The sequence below is a fragment of the Panthera leo genome, chromosome C2, assembly GCF_018350215.1.
Source record: "Panthera leo isolate Ple1 chromosome C2, P.leo_Ple1_pat1.1, whole genome shotgun sequence".
In the NCBI taxonomy this organism is placed as follows: Eukaryota; Metazoa; Chordata; class Mammalia; order Carnivora; family Felidae; genus Panthera; species Panthera leo.
In genome coordinates, this window is record NC_056687.1 from 114,092,124 (window position 1) to 114,105,585 (window position 13,462).

A 13,462-nucleotide genomic window follows, 5' to 3' on the forward strand; every position below is an offset into this window, starting at 1 on the left:
TTTATTTATTTTTTTTAACATTTACCTATTTTTGAGAGACAGAGAGAGACAGAGCACAAGCAGGGGAGGGGCAGAGAGAGAGGGAGACACAGAAACTGAAGCAGGCTCCAGGCTCTGCTGATAGCACAGAGCCCGACGCGGGGCTTGAATCCCTTGAACTGTGAGATCATGACCTAAGCTGAAGTCGGACACTTAACTGACTGAGCCACGCCAGTGCCTCTTTAACATAATTTACTGTCAAGTTAGCTAACTACAGTGTATACAGTGGGCTCTTTGATTCAGGAGTAGATTCCCGTAATTCATCACTTACATACAACACCCAGTGCTGATCCCAATAAGCGCCCTCCTCAATGCCCATCTCCCATTTTCCCTTGCCTTCCACTCCCCATCAACCTTCAGGTTGTTTTCTGTATTTAAGAGTCTCTTACGTTTTTGCCTCCCTCTCTGTAACTATTTTTTTCTCCTTCCCTTCCCCCATGGTCTTCTGTTAAGTTTCTCAAATTCCATATGTGAGTGAAAACATGTATCAGTCTTTCTCTGACTGACTTATTTCACTTAGCGTAATACCCTCCAGTTCTATCCATGTTGCTGCAAATGGTAGGATTTCATTCTTTTTTCATTGCTTAATAGTATTCCAGCGTGTGTGTGTGTGTACACACCACATCTTCTTTATGCATTCGTCATTCGATGGACATTTGGTCTCTTTCCATAATTTGGCTGTTATTAGCACTGCTATAAACGTTGGGGTACCTGTGCCCCTATGAATCAGCACTCCTGTATCCTCTGGATAAATTCCTAACAGTGCTATTGTTGGGTCGTAGGGTAATTCTATTTTTTTTCTTAAATGTTTATTTATTTTTGAGAGAGAGAGAGAGAGAGAGAGAGAGAGAGAGAGGGAGAGAAGGAGAGAGAGAGAGAGAGAGAGAGAGAGAGAGAGAGAGAGAGAGAGGGGCAGGCAGTGCGAGCGGGGAAGGGACAGAAAGAGAGGGAAACACAGAATCCGAAGCAGGCTCCAGACTCTGAGCTGTCAGCACAGAGCCTGATGTGGGGCTTGAACCCGTGAACCGTGAGATCATGACCCGAGCTGAAATTGGACACTTAACCGACAGCCACCCAGGCACCCCTAGGGTAATTCTATTTTTAATTTTGAGGAACCTCCACACTGTTTTTCAGAGTAGCTGTACCAGTTTGCATTCCCACCAACAGTGCAAGAGGGTTCCTCTTTGTCCACATCCTTGCCAACATCTGTTGTGTCCTGAGTTGTTAATTTTAGCCCCACTGGCAGCATTTTAAAGTCAATCTTTGTTTTGGTACATGCAAAAGCAATTTTTCAATATTGAGGGGAGTAAAAATTGTGGGTAGTAAAATAATTTAGCAGACTTAGGTGAACTTTTTTTTTTAATAAAAAGAAATTTCATATACCAGAGTATTATAGGCAGTATAGGTGAATACTATTTCATCAAACTTTACTATAGGATATGTGTTGTTTATGTATCAGGGCATAAGCAAAAATAAATTTCTTATTGTGGATTTGGCTGTAATTTCTTATAGTCAAAAAAGTTTGAAACTGGGGTGCCTGGGTGGCCCAGTTGGTTAAATGATAGACTCCTGATTTCAGCTCAGGTCATGATCTCATGGTCCTGAGATCCAGGCCCCACCTGCATAGGGGCTCTGTGCTGAGTGTGATACATGCTTAAGATTCTCTCACCCTCTCCCTCTGCCCCTCCCCAACTCCCTTCATATGCATGTACTCCCTCTCTCAAAAAAAAAGTTTGAAACCTACTTATTATAATGAGTTCTTCATGTTCTGTACAATATCTGCAACAGAAAAGAAATTTGTGCTTTTCATTACAATATTATTCTGCAACACACCATCACCAAATGAAAGTCATTAGTTCATAGGTCTCTAAATTGTACTGCTTCCAATGAAGTTTTAATATTGTATCTGGGAAATGATTAGTACAATAAATTAAAACTAAAAAGAATCCTTTTTTTCTTAGAGACATTAAGAAAACCCAAAATAAACCATTATGTGCAGCTATTTCTAATGTTGCTACTAATTTAAAGATGCTTTTTCAAAAAAAAACTTCTAGGGAGGTGCCTGGGTGGCTCAGTCAGTTAAGCATCCAACTCTTGATTTGGGCTCAGGTCATGATCTCACAATCGGTGAGATCGAGCCCTGCACTGGGCTCTGCACTGTCAGTGGAAGCCTACTTGGGATCCTCTCTCCTTCCCTCTCTCTCTGCCCCTCCCCTGCTCTCTCTCACTCTCTCTCAAAATAAATAAATAAAATTAAAAAAAAAACTTTTAGGGGTGCCTGGGTGGCTTAGTTGGTTGAGCGTCCAACTCTTGATTTCAGCTCAAGTTGTGATCTCGAGGTCCATGGGTTTGAGCCCCACATGGGGCTCTGCAGTAGCAGTGTGGAGCCTGCTTGGGAGTCTCTCTCTCTGCCTCTACCCCACTCATGGGCATGTGCTCTCTCTCAAAATAAGTGAATATTTTAAAAATATAATAAAAATAAAATTAAAAAGTAAAGATGTTACTTTGTAACAAACTTTACCAGTTAAAATTAACTACATCATTTAAAAGTTGCCTAATAAGTTTGTAGAAGTGCAATTTAATAGAGGTATCCCATAAGTTTATGGATAACTATTCTCTAGTTACATATGCATATTAAAATCCATGTTAAAATGAAAAATCTGATCATAATTCATATTTTTTGGATACTGCTGGGATTCATATTCTAATCAAATCTTAATTATTTCTCATCCTAACGAGAAGCTCCCATTCAACCCACCCACCACTGTAAATAAAGCTTGTTGAAAGAACTTTTTGTTTTATAAAAAAAACAACTCTCTGAACTTGCTATCAGCCAACTAGGAATTCCCAAGTAGTGACAGACTTGTACTACAATTGAAATGTAACTGAGGGAACAGTTTTACAGTGAGCATCTTGGTGCTTAGCGCCACCCAGTGGCAGACCTCTGAGTATATGCCCTCCTTTACTGCTTGCTCATTTTGGTGTTCCAGGTATTGTAACAAAAAGCTCAGTACACAGAACTGCATAAAACATAGGCTCTCCTCCCAAGAAGCTGAAGTGAGAAAGTATCCAGGGTTTCTTTAGGCTAGAATCAAGCTAGGGAGAAATAATAATATATAGAAGAAAAAAAAAAAAAGAATCTACAGTAAAGAAAAAAGAAACACACAGTACTTTGGGGGTTTGGTCTGGCCTTAGCAAAGAACTGTTTTCATCACAAGCTTTTTCAAATACAAGACAGAAAATGAGCAGCTTTAACAAGCAATCACTTTGTGGTACACTTAACATCACTTTATTAAAACATTTGAAATTACTATAAAAAATATTCCAAACAGGAAGCTCCCTCATGAAGATCAAATATCAATATGAGTTTAATATGATCGGGAGATGAAATAAAACCTAAAAAACAAAAAATTTACCATGGAGCCTTTAATGAAGTTTGATTAATTAGCATCAGTAAGTAACATTTCTCTCTCAAACTTGAGTAGGGAGTACTCAGATATTCATTATCATAGCACACTATGTATGCATACATACGTTATGAATTCTTTTTCTGTGTATGCTAGTTTCAGAACACAAAAAGGTAAAAAGTCAAAACAAAAAAAGAAAACAATTTCTAACACACATCCTCGGTGGTTCTGGAACCTGGCCTCTTCTGACCATGCTGGCTAGACCCAGGGTGTTGGCAATTCTAGCGTAATCTGAAACAATTCAAGCTTCACTTTATGATCCAACCTCCATGAGACCTCTAAGGAAAATGTAGAAAATGCAGAAAACGTAGTCTAACTCTCCTTCCAAGTGCCAACTGAAAAAATTCTCTGGAAAACTCGTTTTCTTTTCTTTTAGAATTGCCAACACAAAGCAACAATAACTCAACCATCAGCCTGGTACAAACTACTCTTCCTCTCAACTTAGATGTCTAACACAGGAGAAAAAATTCTTTTCTCTAAAAGGGAAAGAGATGAGGTAAAGAAATTAATGGGAGACACAGAGAATAGAGATAGTTCTCAAAACTCGACCATGACCTTCCTTTTTCATCTAAAGAAGTAAGAAGAAATTAAGAAGCAGAATCTCCTTCTCAAATGATCAAAGCAATGCAGATGAGAATGGAGCAGCGCAAGTGGCTCCAGATGAGAATGTAAAAACTTAACTCTACCTATAGAATAAAAATGCCTAGAGATGTTACAACAGGGAACGATCAACAGTTGAAATAAGATCCAGAACCGTAGCAAGCAATCCCGCCAAGATCAAATCCCATTCCAACCCCATTTTTTCCCACACGTTATTTTAGGATCACTACACCATCATGTTGGGAAAAGCTACTCCACAGAAGGCGGTACTAGGGCTCTGATGATGTTTCACTCTCATTAAGAGTTCATGGATATAATCCATCTTGCTCTCTTCCTCTAGATACCAGCTTTCCTCCCTATCTAGACAGACTTGTGTGTCTGAAAAATCTGATTATCTTGACTTTGAAGCAAAAGAATGTGTGGGGAAGAGATTTGTAAATAAAGTAATGGGCATTACATGTTTCATTAGGTTAGGGTAAAGTAAATGTAATTTGCTATTTTTCAGTTTTCTTTCACTGAATATTACTTCCCTAGTAAAAGAAGAATATTTTATTGTTTTAATATTGTGTAAATGTTATAAAGGAAATATAAATGTATTTAAAGGAAACTAATTATTAAAATGCAGATATTTTTATCAATTAAAGGGTAGAGGAAACAAATGAATAATTTAATGAACACACAAAGCTGTTTGAACCATATATAGGTAAAAATGTTTCCATACCCCAAATATCCTTGAAAACATTCCTTTTGTAGAGTATGTTAAACATGATTCTGAAGTACATTAATAACAAATGCTATAAGTGACTTTGTAGGAAAATAGAAAAGAGTAGGAAAAAATTAAATAATAATATGAAGCAACTTTGAGATAATTTTGTTTAATTTCCACTCAAGGTCATATCTACTTGCTTGGTACTACACAAATAAAAGTGAAATTGTGGGGGTGCCTGGGTGGCTCAGCCGGTTAAGCATCCGACTTTGGCTCAGGACATGATCTGCCGGTTTGTGAGCTGGAGCCCCGTGTCAGGCTCTGTGCTGACAGCTCGGAGCCTGGAGCCTGCTTCTGATTCTGTCTCCCTCTCTCACTGCCCCTCCCCCACCTGCGCTCTTTGTCTCTCAGAAATGAATAAACGTTAAAATATTTTTTTTCTTTTAAGTGAAATTGTGGGAATCCCATGTAATATATCAGCCTGGAGTCCTGAAAAAGGTAACGAAAGGTAAACCTAGAAAGGAAGACTAGGGGATTATTTTATAACAAAATTTCATCCAAAAAATGGTATGTCTGTTTATTATAAGATCATCCAAGTAACCTAAAAATGTTAGTGGTAATTTTTTTTTTTTAATTTTTCAGAAAACATGGGGATCTCAAGAAAAATGTTTATGGGATAAATGAGTATCTAGATTTAGAAATACTTCCAAGAACATTAAGTGAAGTGAACATGGACCCAATAGAAGGTTCCAATAATACTGTTTATTCTTTAATCCATTTAAAGTATAAGCCCTTAAAGTGTTCTAAATTAGTTCATTCAGCAAATACTTACTGAGCATCCACCAAGTGCCATGCAATGTATTAGACACTAAAACTACAGAACCTAAAACATTATCTTTTCCCTTTACAAAGATTAAATCTATAAAAGAAACAGTGATTAAATGGGATTAAGTAATATATTGAAGAAGAAGTGATCTATTCAACCCTAGAGAAAATTGGGAAAGGGTTCAGATCACTTCATATCTTAGAGCTAAAATAAAGTCAGGCTGTCCAGACAGACAAGCAGAGACAAGGACACGGTAAAAACCAGACAGAAAGGGAGAGACTGCTCAACACATATACGGACTTGTGAACTATTGAAGAGTAAGGTAATAGGGCAGGCAAAGTACAGATGTGACTTGAGAGAAAGGCAGGAGTCAGGTCAAGGGGGTTTGCATGACACCTAAGTTTTATACAAGTCACATTCCAACAGAAGATGAGTACCAACGTATTCCTTATCATCTACAACCCTAACGCAACTTGATCCATGTCAGGAAAAAAAACAAAAAAACAAAACATAGAGGGAGTAACGAAGTTCTTTCAGTTTCATGAAAACTGGCCTATATGGCTTTGTAGCTGCATTGTTCAAAAATAATCATGAGAGCATAAAATGGTAATAAAATTCAGAAGTACATGCATTGCACCATATCTGTTTACCAAGCTTGTCTAGAGTTCAATTAAAATAATTATTTGATAGAACTACCCTATGACCCAGCAATAGCACTGCTAGGAATTGACCCAAGGGATACAGGAGTACTGATGCATAGGGGCACTTGTACCCCAATGTTTATAGCAGCACTCTCAACAATAGCCAAATTATGGAAAGAGCCTAAATGTCCATCAACTGATGAATGGATAAAGAAACTGTGGTTTATATACACAATGGAGTACTACGTGGCAATGAGAAAGAATGAAATATGGCCCTTTGTAGCAACGTGGATGGAACTGAAGAGTGTGATGTAAGTGAAATAAGCCATACAGAGAAAGACAGATACCATATGTTTTCACTCTTATGTGGATCCTGAGAAACTTAACAGAAACCCATGGGGGAGGGGTAGGAAAAAAAAAAAAAGAGGTTAGAGTGGGAGAGAGCCAAAGTATAAGAGACTCTTAAAAACTGAGAACAAACTGAGGGTTGATGGGGGGGTGGGAGGGAGGAGAGGGTAGGTGATGGGCATTGAAGGGAGCATCTTTTGGGATGAGCACTGGGTGTTGTATGGAAACTAATTTGACAATAAATTTCATATAATAAAAAAAATTAAATAAAATAAATATTTGAAGAAATTGCTGACTTAGTATTAAAACCATACGATGAAAATATCTAGGACTTCCAGGACAATGAACAGACTTCTGATAACTAATCTTTATTTGGCTATAAACACAGAAATTTGTGTCATTCTGAAAATTTCTATTTTAATGTTCTTGAAATAACCAGATATTTTTACAAATTAAAAAAAAAGTCATATTTTCTTTCTTTTTTTTTTTTTTAAGTCATATTTTCCACTGGGATGCCAATTCAAGTCGTCTGAGAACTCTCTGCCTCAGGACGTTACAAAGTCATTTTTCTAATTAAACGATTTAATAACGCCTTAATTTATTTACCAGAGCCATCAATGTTTTTTAACTTCAAATACTCACCAAAAAACTAGCATTTCCAAACAATTACATTTTGTCACAGTAAAGAACAGCATTGTACAAAGATAAACAAAATAACATTGTTTTGCTTTTCCTCTAAAGAGCTGTATCTTTCAGAGCATACAGTTTTTGTCAGTGTGAGTAAAAGTGATTGTTTTCAGAATAAGCAGCTGGCGGGTAATCAACCGTTCTTACTAGCACTCTGGATATTTCACATATCCAAATACTAATTCTGAGTACAGGTTTTGCTGCATTTCTTTAGAGCAAGACAAATTTAAAGGCTCGGATGTGCTTCTCTCAACAGAAGACAAAAAATTAAAACAGTGCTCTCTTTAATTTAGAATGTGGCAAACAATGTAATTTGCTACCTTCCAAAAATTGTTAACTACATTTCTGCATTCTTATCGGCTATCTCTGAGTCACAAAGCACTTGGGATCGTTTGTATAGAAAAAAACCTGCCTTTTTTTTTTTTTAATTGTAGTTTTGTTTTTTTAATTGTAATTTTTTTTAATGTTTAATTCACTTTATCATTGACTTCTAAGGAAGAAGTAAATCTAGGTTTCTTATAGTACAATACTCATCTTCAAAAAAAAAATCTAAAGAATTCCAAAACATAAACCCTAGTGTATCCACAGTACCAAGATACCACCACCACAATTACTAAAAGATCTTGATGAAATTTTACTTCTTCTTTCACTTCTGCTATCTACAATAGAAAGGGTTCCTCCGAGGAAAGCTTTGTAAGATACAGCTCATTCTCATTTGTCTGTGATAATTTGGGTATCGTGTCTGATAAGTGGCGTGACAAAAAATACAACCTTGCAGCTACTATCAATTCCAGCATTCTGTATGGGGCTGAATTAAGCACTTCCAGTACTTGGTTCCAGAATGCTACATCAGGAATAAGGAGGTGAGTTATTTTTCTATTTTCTTAAGTCAATGTATTCATACAAAATTGTGGATATATATGAATGAACCCTGATTTTATACAAAGAGCTATTTATTTTCAATTCAGAAAAGTACTAGAACATACATTCTAAGTGATTAGGCTCTATAACATACCTAATAAAAAACTATATATAACCATCAATTGGGAAGCCTAGAAAATACAGGCAAAGATTTTTGATCAGAAGATTATAGCTAATAGAGCTAATAGCCTATCAACCAATGACCACCCTTAGAAAGGAAATGCTCTTTGGGATGACATTCCAGTTATTTTTCCAGTACGTGTGATGGCTTTATCCTTATCTATCTAACACTACCTTGACAGGTGATACATATTTCTTATGAAACTTATATTTTATACATTAGTCATATGGCATGACTAAACTGTCCTTTATAAACCATATTAGAAGTTTCACAATCAACTGTCACTGAGTTACTGCATCACAGTGTAACTTATCAGCTAATAATTTAGTTTCTGAAAGGTCAGTGTGATGTTTAGTTTTATGTGTCAACTAGATGGGGCTAAGACTTGCCAGAGAGCTGGTAAAACAGTATTTTGGAGTATGTCTGTGCAGGGGTTTCTGAAAGAGATTAGCGTTTGATTCAGCAGACTAAGTAAACAAAGATCCACCACTCTTATCAACGTGTGTGGGCATTATCCAATTTGTTGAGTGCCCAAACAGATGAAAAGGTAAAGGGAAGGCAAATCCTCTCTCTTCCTGATATCCACCTTCTCCAGCCCTCAGACATCAGAGCTCTTGGTTCTTGGACCTTTTGATTCCAGGACTTTACACCATTGGCTCCCTTGGTTCTGAGGCCTTGGGACTCACACTGAATTATACCACTGGTTGTCCTAGTTATCCAGCTTGCAAACAGCAAGCTGTGAAAAACTTCGAGGCCTAATACAGTTAGCATCTTTGACATCTTTATCCTTTTTCTGTTTTACACCAATGGTAAAAAGTGTAAAACATCAACGGCTAATTCCTGTCGCTTATTTACTCTGTGCAAGGCACTAACTGATAAGCATTTCACATTGATTATTTCATTTGATCTTCATAACAATCCTATGATGTAGGGAACATTATAATTCCTATTTTACAGATAAAGGAATTGAGGCACACAGAAGTAAAACAGCTTGCCCAAGATCACACCACTAATGAGCAATAAAAAATAGCATCCAGGCCAGATGGGCTGGAGATGCTTCTGGAAGTAATAGCACAATGGCTGCCCAAGAAGAATTCCAAGTCCAGTCCAAACTTGAATTGGCTGGCGAAGGTGGCAAAGGAAAAATGATGTTCGTGAAACATCATCTGATGGGCGAGTGTGAGCAGTACATAGCCACCTTGGGTGTTGAGGTCCATCCCCTCGCGTTCCATACCAACAGAGGACCTATTAAGTTCAAGGCATGGGATATGGCTAGTCAGAAGAAATTTTGTAGGCTGAGAGATGGCTATTACATCCAACCTCGGTGTGCCATCACAATGTCTGATGTAACATCAAGGGTTACTTACAAGAATGTGCCTAACTGGCATAGAGGTCTGGTATGAATATGTGAAAACATCCCCATTGTGCTATGTGGCAACAAAGTGGACATTATGGACAGGAAAGTTAAGGCAAAATCTATTGTCTTCCACTGAAAGAAGAACCTTCAGCACTGTGACATTTCTGCCAAAAGGTAACTACAACTTTGAAAAGCCCTTCCTCTGGGTTTCTAGAAAACTAATCAGAGACCCTAACTTGGAGTTTGTCAAGCTTCTCTCCCAGGTGAGGATGATGACGTATGAGAAAGTGCAGCTGGACCCCAGCATCGGAAGTCTGGTTTCATAGGCACCTGCCCTGTGACGTCAGTGGTGCAGGGTGTTGCCACTTTATTGTACAGCTGAGCAGAACATATGCTTCACCTCTGGGATGCTGAAGGAAATGAATGGGCTTCGGAGTGAATGTGGCAGTTTAAAAAACACCTTCATATTTTGAACCTGCATATTTATCTGTTTTGGAATGCAGTTGTTTCCTGAATTTCAAATAAAAGACTGCTGTAGTCACATCACAGTATCCAGTGGTGAAATCTCATTTGTCACTGTCATTCCCATTCGTTTTTGTTTAAAATCAGAATAAAGTTATTTCAAATGAGAAAAAAAAAAGGGGGGGGGGTGTATTCAAATGTATGCAGTCTGTTTCCAGACTTTAATTAAAATCAATGTGTCTATCCTGTAAACTGAGGTCTCATATTTTTGTTGTTGTTGTTAAGTTTATTTATTTATTTGGGGAGGGAGAGAGAGACAGAAAAAGAGAGGGAGAGAGAGAATCCCAAGCTGGTTCCACACTGTGAGCACAGAGCCCAATGTGGGGCTCGGATTCACGAATCTTGGGATCACAACCTGAGCCAAAGTCAGACACACTTAACTGACTGAGTCACCCAGGCACCCCCGAGGCCTCATATTTTTCATAACTAAGACAAGACAGAAACCATTAGGAACAACATGAATAAGGAGTCATTAGCTTTAAATGGCTATAATAAATACTCTGTTGTTTATTTGTGAAGAAAAGATAACAGAGTTAAAAAAAAAAAAAACTTGTACAATAAACTAGGACCTTATTCATTAAAACTATGTCTACATGGTGAGGTATAATGAAAAAAATTTTAACATTTTTCTAAGATGAGAATCAATTTAAACATTTTTACATGTACGTGTTTTTTAAAAATGCATTATACACCTAAGCAGAAGCCTTACCACTACACTACACAGTTTAGCAAAACTTTATTGCTCATCTACTATGCACTCCGATACAAATTAGGTAACTATACGTGAACTCTAAACACGGTAAGCTCATATAAATGAAATATATATAATAAAAAATAATAATGTGAATAAAGAGTAAGGGAGCTATTTACAAAGTGGAAGAGTGGCACATTGGGCTGGAATGATTCATTCTGCCAGAGAGGGCACAAAGAAAAGTAAGCCTTCCAGAAAACATAACATCCTCAGCTAGCACTTAAACGTCATCTTGGCCAGAGATCTTGAACAGAGAAAATAGTATGTATAAATAGGCACAAAGGTGTAGTTAGCATTGTATGACAAGTCAAGAGACTTCAAGGAGGTGGTATGGTTGCAGAATAAAATTCAAGGCAGGAAGCAGGAAGAGAGGAGCTGAAATCCAGCTAATCCTAAAACTCCATTAGAAGCATTCAGACTCATGATGAGGATCCGCTAAAGGGGCAAGAGGACTAATAACTCTACCACATATGCATCCCTGAGTTGTGTTTGTACCATCAAAAATAAACATTCAATGACAGTATTTTCCTAAATTTTGCAGTGAACCACTTCCCATCCCGAACTAAAAAAGCTCTTAAAAAAAAAAAAAAAGTATTAGTTTCTAGTTAATAAAGATTGGACTGAACCAAAAATTACATAGCATAATAATGCAATAAACCTTAGAATCAGCAAATTTTGGTTTACTTTTAATTTACTGGCAAGAAATTAATGAAATATTACAATAATATTTCCTTTTTGTTGGAACAATCTGCAATTATTACGATTTAGTTCTGGGTCAAATCTTAAAATGGCTTAAATTCAAACTATTATTAAAAAAAGATATAACTCTGAAGAGCAAGAAATCATTTGACTTCAACTCTAATTTATTTCCCATCTAAAGGCAATTAAGAGTTTCGGTTTGGAACCAATATACAATAGTAACAACACCTATCATTTCCAATGTGCTCTACGTTTCCAAACCCTTCTGGAGTTATTATTTTATTCCTTTAAGAAGTTTACTATAGAGGTGTCATTTCTTTCATGAAATGCAAGAAGCAGAGACAAAATTCAGGCACATCAGGAGTCTGTTCCCGCTGAATAAATCATCTAACATCAAGCTATGTCAAATTCATGAAGTAATATCCCATGTCTATTCTCTAAGATACACGCAAGAAACTACATGACACTCAGGTCTGAGGTAGATCAGTAAAAGTAACATCAAGGCTTATTTTATACAGGCCTCAGTGTGGCTCTTTTGCCAAGGCCATCCCAAACCAGATTTGTAAAGACGGTATTAAAAGCATTAAAAAACCACACCTTTAGAGCAGCACTGACGATAGTGAGGGATGTCCTATGGCAAACTTTGTTTTACTTATCTGACTTAACCCGCTCCAGGGAGACAAACTGCATACAGGTGACGGAATCAGCTTGTTACAGAAGAGAAATCCCGATGTCAACATAAATATAAATATACACGTAATATTGATAATGGAAGAGTAAAGGCATAAAACTGAAGGTTAACGTTTCCATTCCTAGATTAGATCAAGCAAGATTCCACTATTAAACCACAGTTCAAGATTCCCAACTTCTACCTGCAAACTCTTAGAACCAATAACAATCACTTTTATCCTAGTCAATTTTGTTTACAACCTAATTAAAACTGTGAATCGTGAAACCGATGCTGTCTCCCTCTCTGTACTGGCTGTTAAAAGCTTAAAGGTCAATTTTGTAGCAGATGAATGAGACTTAACCTGCTCCTCTCTTGCTTGCCTTCACCAACTTCACCTTCATTTTGCTTTTGTCCTCACTTTTTTTAAACTGGATGATTTGTGTCAACTCTCTTAAAGCCTTTCTGAAACAAGGGAGAATTTAAGGTAGATAAACTAAAAAAACAGTAACAAAAAAATGAAAAAAGCAAACATTACCTTTACATCAAAATTACAATCAAGTCTTCTAATTAACACGATGAAAGTGCCAGATGAATTATCTTTTAATGGTGGAGGCACTATGGGTTCACAGGCATTCTCTGGTTTTGAATTAATCAAAAAACCCTGTAAAAGAATTGGCAAGAAGTTTTTTCTTTGTTAAACTCAAGAATTCAATACAACTTACTTCTACAAATATCTTTTAAATATGTTTCATGTATTTTGCATTATGCTAGATGAGTTATCTGGGGGCTGTGACAATTCCTACCCTCCAAATATTCACAATCCAAGGACTTCTAAAGTAGTATTTGATTTCATAAGCATTTAGTTTTTTAAAGTAAGTTCCATTTCTACTATTAAAGTTCTCTTTTTGATCACACATAAGCCCATCACCCCAAAGACAACCACTGTTATCATGTTGGTGTATTTTCCAATGATGACTGACATTTCTAAACCAAGTAAATACTTTTTTAAAATTAACTTTTACACTTCTTTCATGTTATCAAGCAATGAAAATGCACAGCATTTCTGGCAATTTTGTTCTATAGAAATACTAGCCTGAGTATATAAAG

At 36.8% G+C, this 13,462-nt stretch overlaps 1 protein-coding gene and 1 pseudogene across 4 annotated transcripts in view; one reads left to right on the top strand and one right to left on the bottom strand.

Annotated features, from left to right (window-relative positions):
* RNF13 (ring finger protein 13) overlaps window positions 1-13,462 on the bottom strand; it is a 156,741-nt gene that overhangs the window by 82,116 nt on the left and 61,163 nt on the right. For 3 of the 4 annotated variants that reach the window (XM_042955404.1, XM_042955403.1, XM_042955405.1), the window contains exon 4: window positions 12,891-13,016. In XM_042955404.1, the coding sequence (XP_042811338.1) occupies window positions 12,891-13,016 (126 nt within the window). Of the gene's footprint in view, window positions 1-12,890; window positions 13,017-13,462 lie in introns of those variants that run through there. The other variant, XM_042955406.1, reaches the window with a different exon arrangement.
* LOC122229864 lies at window positions 7,803-10,483 on the top strand (annotated as a pseudogene).